We start from the raw sequence: 22,581 nt of genomic DNA, 5'->3' as shown, positions 1-22,581 counted from the left end.
TCTGAAATGCTTTACCGCTGCTCATATAATTATTATGAGAATGATTTGTCCGTTTTGTCCAAAATGGTGCAGATGTTAGTGTATACTATAGCCCCAAAAATGTAGACACTTCTGGACACTAAAGAAAATGTCTGAATGTCATTAAATAAAAAATATATATATAACACCAAATGGCATCTGCAGACAAATGATCAGTTTTTCGTCAGAACTAGATTCACATTTTCTGACCCATCTCTCCAACTACTTTTAACTGACTTGTGTCAGAATGTTTGTTTTCAATGTTAGGATGTTACTTGCCCTCAAGTTCGCAATGAGGTCCTGGTAGAGTAAGTACAGGTGTAGTTAAATGTATTTACATTGACATGATTCAAAGTTTGAAAAGAAAATGTGCCAAAAGTGAAAATTACCACAATAGATTTTGTCTTCATTTTGAACATTATATAATTTATATATATTTATATTATATATATGTATGTATGTATGTATATATATAAATATATTATATATTAATATAAAAAATGTGCTTGTGCTTATTTTCTTAGAAATAAATGCCACTTGGTATGACGTTTTGTTACATACAAAATACATTTCGATATTATTTGTGAATCAAGGGGGTTTTAAGTATCCAAATAGCTTTCAGGGTCACTACATATGTTCATATAGGCCAATGTGTGAGTGAGCAATGTAAATAAATGTATGTAAAATAGGCTATATGAACATTTGGGTGCGTTAATGTTTAGGTAAGTAGGCATCGGTTCTCCCTCAGCTTTCTTTGGCCCTCACATTTGAGTCTCACTAAAAAACCTTGAAGTATTTACGGAAGGAAAGATTCTCTTTTGTTGCACTGTGCATTTTAGTTCATCTCGGTGGTGGTTGTGAGTACAGAAAATTTCCTTTATTCTTAATACGATAATGTACATTTTTAGTTATAATATCTGGCCGAAATGTACAGATTGCTTCAATTTTCCTGTAATTTGACGACGTTCCCTTAAACCTTCATTGAATCGCTTGTGTTGGACGATCCCCGCGCCTGCGCTGCTGCGTCTGCCGCACTCACCGCCGCCAGAGCCCGACTGAAATCACAGACACACGGGGCCTTCCTCGCCTGCATCCCTCCATCCAGCGCTCTTTCCCAGGGGAGGGGGGAGTAGCCGAAAATCTGTCTGGAACAACGAAGAAGTTGCCGGACATCGACCTCGTGTAATTCACAGGTTTCACCTCTTCAGCTGAACTGAGAGCATCAAACTTGCAGCAATGGAAAGAAAGGTATGAATGCAACGCCATCGCTCACAGCGTCATTATCCGCTTCAATCTCAGATGCGTTTTCAGCATTCATTATTTCTTGGAACGAGAGTGCTATTCAGACGTCTATTGTAATTTTGCTATTTTTATGCATTGATAATAATTGACAATGTTATTTGACTATAAACAGTCCTGCGCGCTTAATTGACACCTGTCTATTGAACTATTGCTCTTGTCATTCAGTTGTTTTTTTGTAGGGAATGCATCATCTTTTTTTTTGCATCCATATGACTGCACAGTTTTGAATAGCTTAGAAATGCCATATCTGGTTAAGATCAACAATAGTCAGTCTCAAAACTTCTTCCAGCTGCTTTGATACTGATGTATCATGTAACTTGTATACACTGCTGATGAACGTCCTTGTTTAGCACAACATCTGCATTGCTTTGTGTCTGTGCTTCCAGACAGTGTTGTTTGCAATACTGAAGTTTGTAATTCCAGTGGCCTGTCCCTCAGCAATACCACATTACATTTACTCCTTTAGCGCAAGCACTGGGCTATTCAGTGTGCCTTTCTCATAAAGAGACCATATGACTAGAAAATATGTAGGCTATCTAACCACACTGAAAATAAGTTCATTAATAGGAGGAGAATGATTGAGCTTTTAAGCACATTTTCTGTGTGTGCACTTGGACAACTGAGCTCACATCTTCCCAGAACCTGTGTTTTCCCTCTGCAGCACCCCTTTCACTCTGATTGAATGGGGCAATGCCACTCTTATGTATTAGCCTTTATGGGGGTCCTTAAAGGGGGTCTTCTACTACAGGAAGATTATTGTTCTTTCTCTTCTATATAATATTTGTAATTGCTTTTGTAATATATTTTGTAATAGTGCTTAGTTGGTGCAAACAGTGCAAAACTTTATGCAAATCAGTACCATGCTAATTATGATTATGATTTTTTTTTTTTTTTTTTTTGGTTGAACAATTTGTCCCCAAACCATTGTATTCATGCAATAATATCTCATCCTTTTAATGTTTCTTTGGACCATCTGAAAGATTTAGCTGAATATTTAAATCCAACAGCCTCTTGAGATGTGCTTGGGTTAAAGGGAAAGTTCATGCAAAAATGAAATTTCTGTCATTATTTTTTGTCCATACAATGAAACATTTATTGCGGACCAATGTTGTTTGGACCTCATGTTTTTCTAAATATATTTTGTGTTCCACAGAAGATAGAACACCATACAGATTTGGAACGACATGTAAAAGATGACAGAATACTTTTTTTGGGTGAACTATCCCTTTAATTGCTTACTTATAGACTAAATCTAAGCAGTCCCATTACGTCAGTTCACAGACAATTCTTCAAAACTCTGCTAGTAAAAACTCCATTTCCGAGATTCCGTAAGGTTAGTCATTCAGACTTTACTCTGATGTAATTCTCGGACTTAATAACCAGCTTTGAGATCATACAGGTACTAATTTACCGCCACATAACTGTCCATTGGAACAGCACAGTGGCTGTGTTTTGGTAGTCCTGCTTGCCGTGTGTCACTATTTTCAGCGGCATTCCCCAACGCATTGGTGGTCCAGCGACAGCCCCCTTCACAGACCCCCATCCTTCCCAACCCAGTGTCTGTTAGGGAAGCTACACTAAAACGGAGAGAGAGAGAGAGACTCGACTCTGGCCACACGCTGACATGCTTTAAAAAGAGAGAGAGAGTGGAGAAAGGGAACGTCAGAGGGTGCAGAAGGAGGGAGTGAGCACTCTCTTTTGGAGGAGAGGAAAAGTGAGGGAAGCGCACAGTGGCAGAGGTACCCAGGAATAGAGGAAACAAAAGAGGGACCGGGGATTTTATAAATGGACATGGAGGATTCTGCCGGAGGAGCTCGTAAAGCCACCAAGAGTAAACTGTTTGAGTTTCTCGTCCATGGAGTGGTGAGTGAGTGAGTGAGCGTGTTTGTGCATGTGGAAGCGTGTCAATAGCTCTGTGGCTCTGCTCACGAGAGAACTAAGATGCAGCCGTTACTGCTCATTTTTATCTAGATAAAAAAAAAAAAAAAAAATCAGGAACAGCTGAGGAGGACAAGAGTGTAGGAGAAAGGATGTAAGGTTATTGTGTTTAACAAATGGAGGAGGATACACAAGGAAAGAGAAACGCCGGTGCTGGAAGTATGAGAAATACTTGTATTTTGAGGGACGAGTACCAGTGTGAAATAAAGGATGCTCTTTTGGTGTGTGTGCAGGAGGGTGTGTATCAGGAACACCCTGAGGGTAGATCACACATAAAAATCCTGCTGTGTTATTTTATTCAGTCCTGAACATGTAGTGGAAGCAAACTTGATGTATGCGTTTCAGGGTGTTTACTGCTTACAAATGTGGAAGAATTAAAGGTTATGGAGACTTTTTAGAACTTTTGGTGGTGATGCAACTATTTTGAAGCTGCATTCAAGTGCCATTTGATATCAGACCAAATACAAGGTATTATTTCTAGAGGCTTATTGCTAAAACAGCCTTAAAGACATACTAATCCTCTATTAGTAGTAATTCCAGAAATGGCTTTTTATGAATTTGAAAGCACAATGGCTGGATTGGGGTTGAATGCAGGCTTTTTAGGGGTGGTTTCTGGTGATCTCCATGGTTTATAAATAACGATCACTTGGCCTATGATTGCTAACTGACCTTGTAATTTTTTTAATTTTTTAATTTATGTATTTTTTTAAATTTAGTTTTTAGTTTATCAGTTTCAAATACCTTTTCATTATTTAACCGGTTGCACCACTACAAACCCATTGATATTTTTTCCCCTTTTTAGTAAAGATTGACATGGTTATTAAGTCCAGAAAGTGTTCTTCTGTAACTTATCCTCTGTGATAGTCTCCTCCTGTGCCCTGAACACATCCATTGCGACCTTGAGAGCTAGGGATTGGCAGAGACCTGCACTGGTTCCCGCTGCGTCCACATGTTCACATCCCACTGCCTCTTCACTCAGATGTTCTGAGATTGGACCAGGCCTGGACACCCCTGGAGCTTGGCCTGCTTTGGAAAGCGATGATCAGGTCGTGAGGGTCACCGCACCATACGGGATCATCTCCATCAGGGATGTACTGTACCCGCACTGTAGGGAGGACTGGAGCTGGGGACGTTGGCTCACATTCTGGATGTTTCCACAACTTTGGTGTACATCCAGAGTCACAGGGACTTTGCAACTCTGCCATTATGAGTCATGAACAACAGACCTCAAATCTCCTCTGCAACACACAAACTCAACTGAGAAATAATAACAGGACAAAAACGATAAAATTGCTCTTTTCAGTCTGGTAACACTTCACAATGAGGTTAAATATATATATATATATTTTACATTAATTGATTCATTAGGTGTTATGAACTAACAATGAACAACATTTTACAGCATTTATTAATCTATGTGTAGTACATTTTTTAGATATACTGTTGTTTCTATGTTATGTTGCAAGTTTATATGTTATGATCTTATATTATGATGTTAAAATATCTGTTTTAATTTATTTTAATTAAATAATAATTCATACAGATTTGTGAAACAAAAACGTTGCATATTTGTTAATGCATAAATTAACATTATCCTAGAATAATATATACTGTCAAATTATTATTTATATGCATATTTAATTTTGGCTATTGCATTAACTAATGTTAACGAATTGATTCTTATTGTAAAATTTACATTATTGTGATTTCTATTCAATTCCCTTCAGATTTATTTATATAGCACTTTTCCCAATACAAATCAGTCTAGGTTTATATTGGAAAAATAGAAAAAAGAAATTCCCTGTTTAATGTCTGATGGTAGAAAGGACAATGTATGTGGTCTAAATGAAATGAGAAGATATTTGACATCACAGTTGCCGTTTAGACTGCGTTTGACTGACTTTCCCAGCACCTCTGTGTTTCGGTAGAGAGAGCGAGCAGCTGTCGCTTCAGAAATGACAGGCACAGGTGCGAGAGGCCCTGGCCTAATTCAGCTTCGGGTACTGGAGGAGGAGTTCATTACAGCACCCTGTAGTGCCTTAGCGTAAAAGGGTCTTTGTGTATTATGTGAACTTGCTTTAATTGTGAATAAATGCACATGTGTCTTCATATGTATTGTGTGTCAGAGATATTTGGGGTTAACTTCCTAAAACACGTCAATTGAGTTCAACAAAGAAATGTTTTGGTACCTGACCTTTACTCTACTTTTTTTTTTTCACCCCCACAGCGTCCAGGGATGACCTCAGGGGCACGGATGCCCCATCAAGGAGCTCCCATGGGGCCTCCTGGACCTCCATATGGAGGAACACCGCCCATTCGACCAGGGATGCCTAACCCAGCCCTCGACCCCAACCGAAAACGTCCTGCCCCGACCCAGCCCGTGCAACCTCCCCCTGTCCAGAGCCGTCCCAGAAAGTGAGTGACACTGTTCTCTGACCTCTCACTTTTTCTGTTGATTTTAGATATGTGCACACAACAGATGAGAAAGAATAGACATGTATTCCCAGAGCCTTTCTTGAGGGCAAACTGGGCGTATTGGTTTTTATGCACTTCTTATGCCTGTATGAAATTTTATTAAGGTTTTATAGTCTTTTTCTTTGCTCCTACAATTCGCCAGGGAGCCCTTACCAAGTGTAGCGATCTCTAGTGACTGTAATATATAATTTTTGGCTATTTCAGGTGCTCTAACTTTAGACACTAACATTTTGATCGCTATTAAATGCCAAAATATTTCTTGGTGAATATTAATAGTGCCACAGTTATCATAAGTAATCACTTAAGCACACTTATAGCTAATGCATTTTAAAAGTGAGGATCACAGTTCCCTATCTACTCAGAAGTGCAGAGCACTTGAAATGAAGTCTGAAGTCTGCAGTGCATTACTGTCTCATATGTCCAAGTACAGGCTGTACTAAATGGCACATATGTCACTGACACTTCAAAATTCGTTTATAGATATTAGAGTTGTAGCCAATAAGACCTAGCATCATACAGTATATTGAATCTTTATGTCTTGTTTGATTCACACTGCTCTCTTTGTGGCATTTGCTTCAAAAATGTTTTACATGCGCATCAGGATCATGTGATCACAAAGGGCAAAATTGTGTCCTCAAAGTCACGCTCGCCTTTAAACTTCACTAACAGCCGTGCGGTAGGGACCTTCGTGAAGGGATTACATTGCTCATTTTCATTTAAAACAACCCTGCTAATAGCATTCCCTTCCCAAGGGCATAAAAGTGACGTTTGGAATTTGCTGTTAGTTTTCTCAGCTTTTCATCTGTCTTGTTGCTGTACTGTAATTGTCCTTGTGTTTTTATTTCAACTGTTTATGCTTGTAAAGCGTGTCTGTTGTGATCACTGATGGGAAGGTTACTAAATTCAGCAGATCATGTTTAAAATTCAAATGGTTTAACAAATGTTAGACTTTGATTATGAAAATACAAAACATTAATCCTAATGCATTGTGAGCTAGAGTTGCATCAACTTGCAATACTATTTAACATGGATGCACATATATCCTGCTCGATACAGATACACTGCTAATTATTTTAATGTTATGGTTGTTAACCGATAAATGGCCCCTTAAGTATATAAATATATCTACTATTTTGTCTAAATAAAAAAATATATATAAATACTAAAAATAATTTTCAATGCTACATGTGAGGCATCAAAACATTATAGCATACAGTATGAAAAATGGATTGTTATGGATATTCATTCAGTGGATATTGAAATAAAGGTTACATTTTTGGCCTTATTAAATTATTAGTGGCTTTAAGGTTTACATTTTCAGTAAGAAAAAAGAAGTCTCACATTAAACTCGTCAAGGCTGCATTCAATAGTGTTAAAAAATACACTATTGAAATAGAATTCAGTCTTCAGTGTCACATGATCCTTCAAAAATAATTCTAATATGCTGAGTTAGTGCTCAAGAAACATTTCTAATATTGAAAACCTGTTGTGTTGCTTAATATTTTTGTGATATATTGGATGCATTTTTTTCAGGATTATATTATTCTATCAATGGAAAGTTCAAGAAACAGCATTTATTTCAAATAGATTTTTTTTGTAGCATTGTAAGTGTCTTTACTGTCACTTTGGATCAATTTAATATATTATTGCATTAATTTGCATTAATAAAAAAAAAAACTTTGAATATAGTCAGATATTGTGTATAATATATATACACGTGTACAATAGTGACTGTTACAGGAAGAAAAAAAAACTCTTAATACGGCCAATATTATTCCATCTATAATGCATCTCTACTGTTTAAGTAACTAACTAGAGGTACCCCAAATCAACCTATAGGAAACCACTTGGATTTCCAGCAACAAATGAGATATCCGCGAGACAGATGGACATGAGAGAAGCCCAGTCAGATCCTGCAATTGGATCCAAGTAGGCTGTTTACTCTGCTGCATGTTAGTTTGACAGTTTGTGATGGACATGTCGCTGCCTGATTGGTTTGTTCCTGTTTGAAGCATCAAACTTGACATATTTCCCCCAATGCATGTGTGCACTTAAGGTAACAGATTAAAGTAAAAACCAATAAAAAAGAACGTTCACTAAATGGACACAAAAGTCAACATGACCTGAGGATGAATGTCCTGTTCCAGTGCATGTGAAGTAGAACATGCGCTTGCGGTTCTTTAGCTGTGTATGCGGACTGCATGACCCTTCTGTCATGCTGTTTGTGTGAATTCAGAATTTTCTCTTTTATTGTTGCCCTACGTTCAGTAACACACATTTTTTCCCCCACCTAAATGCATTAATCATTAATTGTAGATCAAGAAAATGTAATGAGGCATTCACTCTCACACCCGCCACTGCATCTCGGACTCCGCTTCTCAGCCTCTCCCGGAGGAGCAGTGTAGCTTGGGGTGGACGAGTCGGACCATGAGAAAGTTTATTCTCCAGAGGAATGTGGATGTGAATGTGGACAGGCATTTCCTGCTCCAAATGGGTCATGTGCTCCTCGGCTCTGGACCTGAGGAGCTCTCGGTGTCCGTAGGAGCGTGGCATGTCTGTCAGTGGAAAAACTTTAACGAATTATATGCATATTTTTGGGAACATCTTTCTGTAAACGGCAACTGGATTTGACTCCAGATTTTGTGGTCCAAATTGATGCTGGGAATTACATTTTAGAAGTCTGTATTTTCAGACATTTGGACCGCAAAGATCTAGTTTTCCCAAATGTTATGGACTGCTCACACACACAGGACATGTTCTTCTGTTGATCGGCACTGGTTTTTTTTAACCGTTTTTCTACTCTTTTCTACAAAAATATCTCATTAAATTTACAGTAAAACAAATAGCAGCTGTATTTGCCTGAAATCCACTGTGACAATGTTTCCAGTACTACAAGATGACATATTGGTGCCTTTATATTTTTCAACTTTTAACGGTATATTTCATTACGGGTGTCACACTTGGCATGTTTGGTTCATTAAAATGAACTTTGGTGTGATTGCTCTGTTAGTGTGGTTCATTTGAAGTGTGAACGCTTCCATCCAAACAAGTGAACACATGAACTCTGGTGCGGTTTGAATGAAATATAAACGCAACAAGGACCAAAGACATGTAAACGAACTAAAAACAGGAAGATGAGACCCTAAAAAGGACAAGAATGCTCTAGCATACCTGTTTTTTCTCGCCATTATCGCGATGTTTCCCGTCACAGTTCGGTACAGACTTTAGAACCGTGTATCTTTGCAGCAGATCTTCGTTTATGTGTGTGATGGAGGGATTCCCGCCGCTGTTTTGACTCCTTTACACATTTTCTAAGCTCTTTACAAGTTCTCAGCTGGTCAAAATACCATCATATGTAGGCTACGCACATACAACGAGCGCATTTATCCCAGCACACAGCATTGTTTTGGATGTAAGGCAAGTTCGATCTCACCAAACCGAACTACAAGTGTGAACCAAAATCAGCTTTTTTCACGCAAGTATTAAAACAGAGAGCCACATGATGAATCAGAGTTATTTGAAAATACAGTGCACAGGTTCATACACACAAAGACAAAACACTATCAGGGTAACACATATGACAATAAAATAATGCAATAGATATTAACTAAGTTACATCAATTGTGATACAAATCACTGTACAATCAATGTACGTTACTAATACAAATTGTATTAAAATATAATCAGATATGATGTCACCTAGGGACTTCTGGGAATGTCCTCTTACTGTTTTTCCCAGTAAATTATATGGTAACATAAAAACATAATCTTGACAGATTTTACAGTAAAATGACATATAATGCAACATTAAACCATTTACACTTTTTAACTGTGTATTGTACGGTAACTTGCAGTTAAAAAGTTCATAGGTTTTCCTGTAGCATTTTATAGTCCCTTTCGGTAAAAATGACAAACATTTGTATGGTATGTTAAAGGTATAGCAGAGGATGTTTTACTTCCTGGTGGGTAGTCTAAACTATTGGTCCTCCTAATTGTCAATCATTCTGGTGAATCAATCAAACTTTTCGAAAAGTGGAGAGGGCGGGTCTTATCTAAAATTTGGAAAGATCCTCCGCTATACCTTTAACACAGGCAAGAGGGGTGCATTTGACTGTTCCGTCATGTCTCGCTGTTCTTTCAGCATCTTGTGACATGAATGAAGATGTTTCGAGACATTCTGTTACATCTTTCGATTTTTGAACACAAGAACGTGTCCTGTGTGAAATGTGTCCCCTTTACAATATCTGAGACAGCCAGATGTTAAAGCAGCAAGAAACCTCTCCCATAATTATGATAGTGTTATTTTCATATTTTCTGTTTGTCTTTTTCCTTCTTATACTCTTTCTCTCTCTCTTTCTGATCACACGCACTTACACACAAACACACACACAGCTGGAAAAACGTCTGGATAGGTCCCAGTTATTCAGCAGATGGCCTGTGGACTCTGCTTTCAGTCACCATAGTAACATGCTTTTTCTCTCTCTCTCCTCTCTCTCTCTCTCTCTCTCTCTCTCTCTCTTTCTTTCTTTCTTTCTTTCTCTCTGTTTTCCCCCATCCGTAGTGCCAAGAGAAGAAAAATGGCAGACAAGATTCTCCCTCAGCGGGTGAGGTCCATCACTGCTGCTTTTATCTGTTTGTCTGTGTTTGTTTATTCATCTCTTAATTTTCAGTGCCAAGTCAAGAGTGATCGCACGGTACAGGTAATTGTACTGGGTTCTTCATTTTTTCCCGGGGGTAAAAAAGTGAAAGGGGTGGGTAAGAGGAGTCCAATGTGTCACAAAGACTTCTCTTGTGTATTTGGTGTTTTCTGTCAGTGGAAAAGGGTTTGATTCCCACAGAATGTGAGGGTGTGTGGTTGCATGGAGAAGTAGGCTGTGTGCAGGAACACAACTATTTTGGTCAAATATCTCCATCGGGATGAGACACAGTAATACGCACAATAACAGGAATTGGAGGTGGTGGTAGTTATTGAAATGGGCAATCCTCCTAATGTCTTTGTTGGGTTTTTTACAGGCAAAACAAAAGGTCTTAATTCATTGTGATGGGGATTGTAAAATACTGGTGGTCACATGGGATGGAGAGAATGATGCAACACTGTGAAAATCAGGAGAGAGTCAAGTTACAATTTTGCTGTGTATCACGCAAGGACATACATGATTTGTTTCAGTAACAAGTAACAAATGAGAATCAGAATGTTAAACTGTCATTGACTTAGTAAAGTGTTGCAAACGCATGGTGAAATCATTTGATGTTCGATCAGTTCGCAAAGCTTTAATATAGGCCTAGAATTTTGATAAATATAGGCTAGTGTATTGTCAGAATCAGGATATGAAAAATGACTCATACTTATGGAGTTTTACCTTAAATCATTTCCTAATTCTAAGGTAAGAAAAATAATTACACTAAATATGAGTTCAATTGAGGATCAAATGTGTTTTAGGCAGTGGGTTTTTGTCTAAGAGCATGAAACCATTGAAAGTCAAACCAAAATTTTCAGTTGTCAGCTTTGTTAATAATTTTGCATATACTATATTTATACAATAATTCTATTAATACAATAATGTTATAATTTAATGTTATCATTTATTATAAATTAGTTTTTTTTTTTTTATGTTTAAATGCATAAAAATACATTCATATAATATATTTCATATATAAATATAATAATAACTGTAATATACCCATGTTTTTTTGTTATATTGGTGCACAATAAAAAAACAATTTGATACTGTTTTGAGTTTCCACTTAATGTCCAAAATCTGGGACCTGAAACAAAACCAGCTGAAAACCACTGCCCTAAGCTTTAGTGCCACATCTTCAGTCATAACTGAGATTTATAATAAACCAGAGAGTTAATGGTTCAGGGGAAATATTGTACTATACCATACACTATGTTGAATATCATCAAACTGCTTAGAAAACATTTAAAATGAGTGATGCATTGAATGCCTTTTCATTAGATCCGTGAACTGGTGCCAGAGTCCCAGGCGTACATGGACCTCCTGGCCTTTGAGCGCAAACTTGACCAAACCATTATGAGGAAGAGGGTGGATATACAGGAAGCCCTCAAAAGACCAATGAAGGTATGTGATTTCAGTTAAAGTACACATTTATAGTGAGATTTTACTAACTCATAGTTAACTACGACATGGAAAATGTGCTCTTCTGTTCTAGCAAAAGCGGAAGCTGCGATTGTACATTTCAAACACTTACAACCCTGCTAAACCTGACGCAGAAGACTCAGAGGGCAGCATCGCATCCTGGGAGCTGCGTGTAGAGGGCAAGTTGTTGGATGATGTAAGCACTGAGTTTGCATTCATAATCTTACCATCTGTTCTATAATGCAGTGTTGAATCAATAATAAGTTATTATTATTTTAAATGTTAGTCAGAATTATTAATTTTTTTGGCTGCTTGTTCAATTTAATTAATTAAAATGAGCAAATGTAGCAATTCCTCACCATTTTGTCACAACTTAATTTCATTGCGTGCAATCAGTTGCTGTTTAATCCATGCATGAATCATTTTCATTGACCATAACCGAATCCAATTTAGTCTTTTTTATTGCATCTAGCATACATAATAAAATGTATTTAAGCTTGTCGGCTAGAAAAAATCTATTCAAATTATTTGTATTTTATTTTTTGGAGATCTTTGTTTAGGCTTCATTCAATTTGCTAGTCCTTTTTAAGTCCCTTTAATTTTTTATATTTTATTCCCTGTGCACTTTAGCCTGGAAAACAAAAGAGGAAGTTTTCATCTTTCTTTAAGAGCCTTGTTATTGAGCTGGACAAGGATCTATACGGCCCTGACAACCACTTAGTGGAGGTGAGCATTAACTCACTCGACATACAACAATAAACCATTGCCGAACCATACTTGATATTCAGTCTTAGCAAAAGTTGAAAGCATTTACAGTTGTGGTCAGAATTATTGGTAGGTTAAATATGATCAAAGATTGCTGTAAAAATAAATCTGCATTGTTTATCCTTTTGATCTTTCATTCAAAATATTCACAAAAATCTAACCTTTCATTTAAGGTAACTTTATTGCTCATGACATCATAAAAAGTGAAGCCACCATGCCGCCATATTGGTATTCCCTAGTAAGCTCACACATTCTATAGAATTAATACCCTGGTAACCCAGAGTTCTCACGAGAGCACAAGTTGAATTTGCTCAGCAAGTTACTCTGGTGTCGAGTAATGATGCTCATTAAATATGCCCCTCGATCTGAGCTGCACCAATCACATCGGGTTATCTGATATGGGCGGGCCAGAAATTTCGCCATTTTGAACTGAAAATAGGCCTATGTAATGTGACGCATGTAATGTAATAATTAGTTTACTGTCATTGTGAGGTGAAAAGCCGTTTTCATCATGTTAGGCACAAGATTAATAATGAATGTGTACATATTGAGAATTAATATAATACAATTTCTAGCCTTCAGCAAATAAAAAAAAGTTTTAGGAGGGGAAGAGACAGGGCAAGATAAGGAGACTGAGAGAAATGAGGAGAGAGCAGGTATTGACAAATACCGTATTTTCCGCACTATAAGGCGCACTTAAAAGCCTTAATTTTTTTCAAAAAACGACAGTGCGCCTTATAATCCGGAGCGCCTTATATATGGATCTGGCGCCTTATATTAATGTCTGTAAAACAACCGCTGACTTAAACCTTTTGTTTATACTTTCGCCTGGCACCGGAGCGCGAGCCTCCGCTGACTGCGCGCGGACCTCCCCAAACAGACGAGGCATACTTGACGCAACTGTTTTGTTTTAGACTGAACACCAGACCATACAACTGATTTAGACGCGCAAACTGGGTGCCGGTGTGATGAGATGTACTAATATCCGTCTGCTCGGGCAGATTCGGCTCAAAGTCGTGCATCTTCGGATGCGGAGGCGCGCGCGCTGTCACAATGACGTCATTTTGCCGCGCGCGCGCCTCCGCATCCGAAGATGCACGACTTTGAGCCGAATCTGCCCGAGCAGACGGATATTCGTTTTTTATTACCTTCGCGTCGAGTATAAACAAGGTTTTACAGCTCAGCCACTTGTTTTTTCAATTTTTTTTGCAAGTGGTAGATCTTGGTTTACATTTGGACTTTGGATGTGATCTTAGGCTTGAAAAGGTTGGTGACCACTGCATAACGCAAACCCAGTCAAACGTTTGACTGCAGTATCTTCTATTCTATGCGCCTTATAATCCGGTGCGCCCTATATATGAAAACAGTTCTAAAATAGGCCATTCATTGAACGTGCGCTTTATAATCCGGTGCGCCTTATAGTGCGGAAAATACGGGTAATCTACTGCCCGTTAACATGGTTTTAAAGCTATTTCTTATACTTTATTTTTTTCCCCTCAAACATCTTGAAATGCTAGGACCTCTTTGATTTTAAAGCCCTGTCTACGGCCCTGTTTTAGGCATAACATCAATAATGAATGTGAATTTAATAAACTTAGTTACCTAGATTCTCTAGTAGCTTTCAGTAAATGAATGCTTCTGAGAAAATAGCCGTGTTTCCACTGTCGGGCCAGTGCGAGCCAGGGCTTAATCGGGCCGTGCCGGGCTAATAGCACCGGGCCTGCGTTTCCACTGTCGGGCCAGAAGCTCCACAGCGCTTCACTAATGATTCATAAATCAACCTATCAGTTGACCCTTTGTTTACTTTCTTCACTGACAGACAAACATGAAAAGCCTATATCAGTCAAAGCCCTTTTGAAGGTCCAATCATGTCTGACAACTGAATATGCTGGAGTTTGTTTTTGGATGAGCGAGGAGGATTTTTCTTGAAACACTCCCAAACAACATGTGGTGATGTAGGAGCTGTTTGATCTTTTTTTTTTTGGCTTTCTGGCTTTCTGACCCCAAGACTCAACTAATCTCTGCATTTCTCCATCTGTGATCCCTGGAGAGTCTTTGGTCACTCGAACTCTCCTCCTCACCATGCATTAAGACAATATAGACACACGTCCTCTTCCAGGCAGATTTGAAACATCTTTAGTTGATTGTAAACTTCTTAATTATTGCCCTGATGGTGGAAATGGGAATTTTCAGTGCTTTAGCTATTTCCTTACAGCCACTTTTTTTATTTAGTGAAGCTCAACAATCTTTTGCTGCACATCAGAACTATATTCTTTGATTTTACTCATTGTGCTGGATGATTAAAGGAAATTTGGCCGCCTTGTTTCACAGGAGTATAAATATGAGGACACAACACAAAGTCACCCTGGTGTGCTAAAAAAAAATTATATTAATGGGAATATACTTCAGAGATATTTTACTCATAAAAAATTCTGGGGGTGGCAATTATTCTGGCCAATGTATTTTGGAGAAAAACATTTATTTCATCATGTGATTTTTTTTTTTTTTTTTTTTTTACACTTTTTGCGTATATTTTTAATGAAAGATCAAAAGAATAAACAATGCAGATTTTTTTTTACAGCCATCTTTGATCATATTTACCAGGGATGCCAATAATTCTGCCCACAACTGTAATATGGGAGAATACCAAGAGTCTTCTTTACGTTTCAAACAAGATTGAGGACAGAAACACAGTGAAATCGTCACATTTCAATGTGTCTACGAGCATCTCTTGTCCTCTACTGTGTGACGCATTGAATTGAAATGCCATAGAAAAGTCAATGTCATAATGAAAAGTTCAGTGAAACATTCTTCATGTAAGACATGTCTTAGTGGTTTCCATAGCAACAGGTTACATGAAGAAGTTGCCCATGACACTGTGGAGTGATGACACTGCAGCCAGCACAGAGTTTTGGGCAGCATTAACGGGAGAAAAGAAATGCATTTCGGATGACAAACACTTAAAAAACCTTTTACAGCACCCTGAACTCTGAGAGGCTTTGTGTTCAGCAAGTGTGTTTTACTCTGTTTTAGTGGAGGAACCATTGTGCATAGGTGCTATTCAGACACATTTATTTAGGCATTTACATAACACAAGGGAGCCTTCCCAGCTGCCTCACGCACTTAATATTTATATGCACTTTGTTAGGGACATTCAGGTTTAGGGAAGGCATATTCACAGAAGTGGCATGCGGCTCTCGAGGAGTGACCCTCGTTCCTCCGGCCCATTGGAACTGGCTGTACGCACCGCATTTGAGTTTATTCATTCGGCAGCTCTTTAAATTGTCCTTGGTGACTGTGGGTTTTCATCACAACACACACCATATTGAGCCGGGTGATAAAAAGAGTGATTTACCTGTGTAGAAGGATGGCATTGAAAACACCTCCAATGTCAAGCAAAGCTAATTGAGTTGAGCTGCGAGTCCTTGCCATTATGTTGTCTTTCAAATAGCGCTGAAATGTGATGGTTTTGGGAAAATGCAAGTGAGATCTCATAAAGTGCCTAATCATTTTATTCACTCTCAAGCTTAAATGTATTCTGCATGCATAAACAGCCCATAAGGAGGGAGGAGGAGGAGGAGGGGTGTTAAGGTTTTCAATCGCTAATGTGGCTCAATAAAAAATGTACAGGCAAGTTATATTACTGGTGTAACACTCACTCGTAATCAGGGTTGCAGATTTGAACAAACACAAAACCATAAATATTAAAGGAATAGTTCACCCAAAAATGAAAACCCTCACCCTCAAGCCGTCCTTGGTGTATATGACTTATTTTAGCCGAACACAATCAGAGTTATATTAAATAATATCCTGGCTCTTCCCAGCTTTGTAATGACATTGAATAGTGTAGATATTTTCTTTACAAAAACCCATTGCTTCACTTCAGAACGCATTTATTAACCTACTGCAGTTGTGGGATTACATTTATGATGGATGGATGTGCTTTTTTAAGCTTCAAATGTCATTACAAAGCTGGGAAGAACCAGGATATTATTTAATATAACTCTGATTGTGTTCGGCTGGAAGAAGAAAGTCATATACACCTAGGATGGCTTTAGGGCAAGTAAATTATAAGATAATTTTCATTTTTGGGTGAACTATCCCTTTAATGTTGGGTGTGTAGCTCTGCTTATTGAGAAAAGTTAGATTTACGATTATCGCCTTGTGGGCAATAAAAAGGACAAAAATCCCACATACTGAAGAAAACACTAAAGAAAGTACCCAGTCATATCAAGTAAAAAGAATATCATAGAGACTACCTAAAACTACCCAGAATACTCTAGAAACCAACTAGCAATTGCATAGCAACCTGCAAAAAAAAATCATTCTGAACACCATAGCAACACTCTAACAACCACTAAGAACATCTTAGCAACTGCATGCCCTGGTAAAACACCCTCAACACAGACGAACACTACTAATATAAAAATCGTGTTTAAAATTGCAGTGCACATCTTGTGCCACAGGTATATATTATAGACCTTTTGTTTAGATTGAATATGTGTTTAATCCTAATAGTGGCACCGCACCGGTACAACCCAGGAGACCGATGGCTTCCAGGTGAAGAGGCCCGGCGATGTGAATGTGCGCTGTACCCTCTTGCTCATGCTGGATTACCAGGTGCGTGCAGGAATGCTGGATTATTACTAGACGATTCGTATGCCGTAGTTGGTTTTATGTGAAAGTCTTTAAATAACAACTATGTGAAAAATCTTCACTGGGGTCTAAAAGTCTGAGACCACGCTGAAAATCTGGGATTCAAAATCTAATTTAAACCTTGAAATAAATTTGAAATAAAGTGATTTTTTTTTAAACATATAAAAGTTATTGTAGCAATTATTTTGCAAAAATGTGTAGCACCAAATAAATGTATTGAGAAAGACACCAGTTAGAAATTCATCTGCATAATGATAGCTTTAGCTTGTCTTTTCCATCTTAAAAAGCACTGTTAACACCTATATTAAAAAGCACTGTTAACACCTATATTTGAGTCATTAATCCCTAAAAGTTTGATTGCCCTTCTCTATTCACTAAAGTAGCTATACAGTGGCTAGTGAGTAAATGGCTCATTTAATTACAGCAATTTTCACTTTGCTAACTACATCCTGATGGGAAGGAGCTTGATCTGTTAGAAAACTAAAGCTATGTTTTTAAACAATGGAGTTTAAAATCGTGAAAAAGACTGAAATAGATCTGCAATTGGGTCGTTAGCATGACATTTCCTGTTTCTAGCTGAACCACATGCTATAATCATTATCTAAAACTAGTTTATATTTTTCTTGAATCTTTTATAATTATCATACATGAAGTTTTTGTGAGATTATAATTTTTAAATGGAATATTTGTATTTTTCAAAATTATTTTGTCACAACACAGAAGCATTTAAATTAACTTGTGAAGTCATTATAAAATAAATTGTTTACAGCAGCTAAGATGTAGATGTACACGTTCCCTCATATTGTATATACGAAGAGTTCAGATGCAAAAGCCTCTAAGTGCCTTTTGAAATTTTCTTCTAGAATGATCATTTTTATCAAGCTCGTATATTTAAGTTCAGTAATTTCACTTAAATGACAATTAATAGGTAATTTGCATTGCCATTTAAGTGAAATTACTGAACTTAAATATACGAGCTGGATAAAAATGATCATTCTAGAAGAAAATTTCAGATGGCACTTAGAGGCTTTTGCATCTGAACTCTTCACACTACCTTTCAAAAGTTTATTTTTGAAATAAGTCTCTTATGTTCACCAACACTGCATTTATTTGATAAAAAAAAACAGTAAAAAAAAAAAAAACAGCAACTTTGTGAAATATTATTACAATTTAAAATAATTTGATCCAATTGAAACATTTTTCATTTGATTTATTTAATTTAATTTATTCTTGTGATGACAAATCTGTATTTTCAGCATCATTACTCCAGTCTTCAGTATCACATGATCCTTCAGAAATCATTCTAAAATGCTGAATTGGTGCTCAAGCTACATCTTTTGTCATTATCAATGTTAAAAAAAACATTTCTTGTTATCATCAGTTAATATAACTGATTATTTGATGAATAGAAAGGTCAAAAGAACAGCATTCATTTGAATGCATCCTTGGTGAATAGAATATACATTTCTTTATAAGTTACTGATCCCAATTTTTTTAACAGTAGCATACATTTGAACCTTGCTGTTGAATAAAGTTCATGGACATGTTATATCAGCTACTCAAGTATACTGAATTGAAATTGTAGTAAATATGTGCATGTTTTATAACTGTACCGCTCTGTTAAGATATTTCTTAATGCGTTTATTTCATTTCCTTTATCCATTGTGCATTTCAGCCTCCTCAGTTTAAGTTGGATCCTCGCCTCGCACGTCTCCTTGGCATCCACACTCAAACCCGCTCCTGCATCATCCAGGCATTATGGCAGTACGTCAAGACCAACAAGCTGCAGGATCCTCATGAAAAGGAGTACATCAACTGTGATAAATATTTCCAGCAGGCACTGACATACTTTTGTCATATAAAATAATTTCTTCATTTTGGTGTTAACATTTTGCCTGATAAGCATACCTGATTATTATTTTTTTCTTCCAGATCTTCGACTGTCCTCGTTTAAAGTTCTGTGAGATCCCTCAGCGACTGACCAACCTTCTGCTGCCGCCGGATCCTATTGTGATCAATCATATTATTAGGTAATTAGTAAAAAATGTACAATGTATTTCTATTTATTGTTTCCTCAAACAATAGCAGTTTTAAGGCCTGTGACACAAATGTTAGAGGGCTGATTTCCTTTAGAATTTAAAGGGATAATTCACCTCCCAAAAAAACTAATTCTGTTGTTTACACACCCTCATATTGTTCCAAACCTGTATGCTGTTATTTTTTATGGTATACTGTAAAAGAAAAACATATATTTTTTTTAAGATTCTTTAAATGGGTTCATTGTGTGAGGCTCCAAAAAGGACAAAAAACATAAGTTGTCATGTATTATTGTGTTACACTTTTAAAAATAACAGCATATAGCTTTAAAATGGCATAAGAGTGAGTAACTAATGACATAATCTTTATATTCAGGCGAACTGTTCCTTTAAATGCCTTTTTGATTTTAATTTTATCAGTGTGGATCCAAATGACCAGAAGAAGACAGCCTGCTATGACATTGATGTTGAAGTTGATGATCCTCTTAAGAGTCAGATGAATGGATTCTTGCTGTCCACAGCCAATCAACAAGAGATTGCATCCCTAGACAACAAGGTCAGAAGGAGATTATTGTTAAAATGTGAGAGAGATCTTGGCAATAAATAATTCATCATTTGAATATCCTCATTATGTCTCTCCATATAAACCCTATATGGCATGAGTTTCTGCATAACATATGTACATTCATAGTTGAAATTCACATCATCATCTTTTCTCCTTTAGATCCATGAAACTATTGAGTCCATCAACCAACTTAAGATCCAAAGGGATTTTATGCTCAGCTTCTCCAGAGACCCCAAAGGCTACATCCAGGACTGGATCTGCTCCCAGAACCGGGACCTTAAGGTGAATGTTAACCATGTGTACTGCTCTAAATCATGGTCATATACTGTATTATTATATAAAATATCAAAAACATTATGCATCTTTTATGTATGTCCAAAATCCAAATTAGGTTTGTATAAGTTAAACATTGAACATTTTTTAAACAATGTCTACACCTAGTGGTGGAAAGGATGTAACTGCTTTTAAAGAAATGGTCTTTTTTGGTCGTTTTGAACTAGACTGGATTTTTTTTGGGTTGCAGCTGATGACAGATACAGCTGGTAATCCAGAGGAAGAGAGGAGAGCAGAGTTTTATAACCAGCCCTGGTCTCAGGAAGCTGTCAGTCGCTACTTCTATTGCAAGGTGAGGGGAACATGACTGAATCATGTTAGATACAAAAGTTTGGGCTCAGTAAGATTTTTTTTAACGTCTTGAACAGCAAATTAGCATATTAAAATGATTTCTGAAGGATAATGTGACACTAAAGACTATGAATGGTTGTTTCCGCCACTGAATAAAAAGGTAATTGTGACTTTTATCTCAGAATTTCGAAATATAAACTTGCAACTGTGAGAAAAAAAGTCAGAATTGTGAGATATAAACTCGAGAAAAAAAGTCCGAATTGTGAGATATAAACTCGAGAAAAAAAGTCCGAATTGCGAGTTTATATCGTGCAATTCTGACTTTCTGACTTTAAAACGTTTGTGAGATAAAAAGTTTCAATTATATTTTACGTTTTTTATTATGTGGCAGAAGCAAACTTCCATAGAATACTGGAGTAATGATGCTGAAAATTCAGCTTTGCCATCACAGGAATAAACTACAATTTAAAAGGTTAAGTTAAAGTTATATTTAAATGATATTTCACTTTTCAAAGGAAGTGTATGTCAGAATCAGCATTTCACTTGCTCTTTTCATTTACAAATGTATGTTTTTTTCTGTCATGTAGATTCAACAACGAAGACAGGAGCTAGAACAAGCTCTAGCACTGCGAACCACTTAACTCAACTAATCTGTTTCTCCTGTGGCTTGGCCACTTTTATTCTGGCGTCTCCACACTGGCAGTTTTTTTTTTAATGGACATGAAAGTATTAGCCCCCCTTCTCAGTATTGAGGTTTGGACTGATTTGAATCAACGAAAAGTGTAATTGTACTCTTATTTGATGTATGTCTAATGTACAGTTGAATGTATATAATCTCACAATACAATGAATTTAAGAATGTAGCTTGGGAATGACACGTTCACTCTGACTACACACAAATGCAGCGGCTATTATAATTGTTTATCAGTTTTGTGATGCACATGAAGTGCAGATATGCTACTGTGTCTCTTCTTGGAAAGGTAAAAATACAATGAATGAAACTTTTATGCCTGGGACATTTTTTTAACCATTAATGACATGCTAAATGTTAATATGTAAGTATAGATATTGAATCTGTCATGTTTTTTTCCATGCGTTTGAATATGACGTTACATTCTTTTTGCAGCTTTCTTCTATGTGTTTTCTGTCTTTAAATTTGCACTGTGCAAAAAGAGATCATGAAGAAATCCACTGGATTAAAATAAGCCAGCTAACTTTATTTGCAATAAGTGACATTTATTGTCATAATTTTGAAACGTTCTATAAATGGAAATTAACACTAAAGATTCACTCTACGAAAAGCTAAATCATTCTGATTTGTGAACATTTGTCTTAACAATACAGATTTTTGTGAATTGTTAACGACTCTAAACATGATTTCTCATATAAGCAATCTTTATAAATGATGGTTGAAAATGTCTTCATTTTCAGAGGCTTTAAATGCCAGTCAAACAAAAATGTGTTATTATAAATATGTTGTGTTGAAAAAACAATAATGCATGTTGCATGTGAATATTTTTGTTTTTTTAGGGGTTTCTTTTTTAGCATGATTCAGAAATGTTTTATTTTTATTTTTTATCTTTGTTGCCTTATCACTGAGATGCACAGCAAGCATTAACCAAAGGTTAAGTACAGTTACATCATCATTGCGAATGCTAATAAATGACTTAATTTTACTGAATATTACATAATATCCCAAGATGAATAATATCACATAAGTGATGGCATTTGTATTCCTGTGGCCTGAGGTGTGCTTGATGCACAAGTGTAACAGATGAGAACTAAATCTGGTATTGCCAACATGAATGTCAAAAGGTGTTCATATTTAGAGGCATTGATTGACCCTTTACCTTTCTACAATACATTCTTATTGTGTTATGTATTTTATTTAAATACAGGTGCAGTGTGTCTGTAAAGGACATTTTGAACAAGATAAATAAAATGAATAAAATCATGATCATTATTTTGATTCTTTCTTTTAGTTGAAAAGTTGGTCCAATTCATAAAACGAGTCTGAATGATTTTTGTTCCACAGATGTAGCAAAGGGGGATTGGGAAAATATGAGAGTGAGTAAATACGGACAGAATTATCTTTTCCTCT

At 36.7% G+C, this 22,581-nt stretch overlaps 1 protein-coding gene across 3 annotated transcripts; it reads left to right on the top strand.

Annotated features, from left to right (window-relative positions):
* The first annotated feature begins 138 nt into the window (after positions 1-138).
* Positions 139-22,431, top strand: smarcd3a (SWI/SNF related BAF chromatin remodeling complex subunit D3a). Of its 3 annotated transcripts, none has more exons than XM_082172686.1 (14): positions 139-1,266; positions 5,486-5,673; positions 7,573-7,662; positions 10,295-10,337; positions 11,694-11,816; positions 11,908-12,030; positions 12,465-12,560; positions 17,118-17,219; positions 18,931-19,092; positions 19,188-19,285; positions 19,712-19,847; positions 20,016-20,138; positions 20,380-20,481; positions 21,068-22,431. In XM_082172686.1, exons 1-14 carry the CDS (start codon positions 1,255-1,257, stop codon positions 21,119-21,121), a joined length of 1,452 nt encoding a protein of 483 aa, XP_082028812.1. In that variant the 5' UTR covers positions 139-1,254; the 3' UTR covers positions 21,122-22,431. The 3 variants fall into 3 exon arrangements, with proteins under 3 accessions (XP_082028812.1, XP_082028811.1, XP_082028813.1); XM_082172685.1 differs by lacking the exon at positions 139-1,266 and adding an exon at positions 2,915-3,183; XM_082172687.1 differs by lacking the exons at positions 139-1,266; positions 7,573-7,662 and adding an exon at positions 2,919-3,183.
* The last annotated feature ends 150 nt before the right edge of the window (positions 22,432-22,581 follow it).

Source organism: Leuciscus leuciscus (assembly GCF_965113295.1).
Source record: "Leuciscus leuciscus genome assembly, chromosome: 6".
Taxonomy (NCBI): domain Eukaryota; kingdom Metazoa; phylum Chordata; class Actinopteri; order Cypriniformes; family Leuciscidae; genus Leuciscus; species Leuciscus leuciscus.
Note: the sequence above shows the minus strand (reverse complement) of the source record. Positions and strands in the feature narration are given on the sequence as shown.

Bases quoted from the DNA above. Each gene is read 5' to 3' on its own strand.
- smarcd3a (XM_082172685.1), top strand. From the start codon at position 3,106: ATGGACATGGAGGATTCTGCCGGAGGAGCTCGTAAAGCCACCAAGAGT. The intron at 12,031-12,464 runs GTAAGCACTGAG...TGTGCACTTTAG, and splicing joins AGGGCAAGTTGTTGGATGAT to CCTGGAAAACAAAAGAGGAA. The intron at 19,848-20,015 runs GTCAGAAGGAGA...TTTCTCCTTTAG, and splicing joins TTGCATCCCTAGACAACAAG to ATCCATGAAACTATTGAGTC.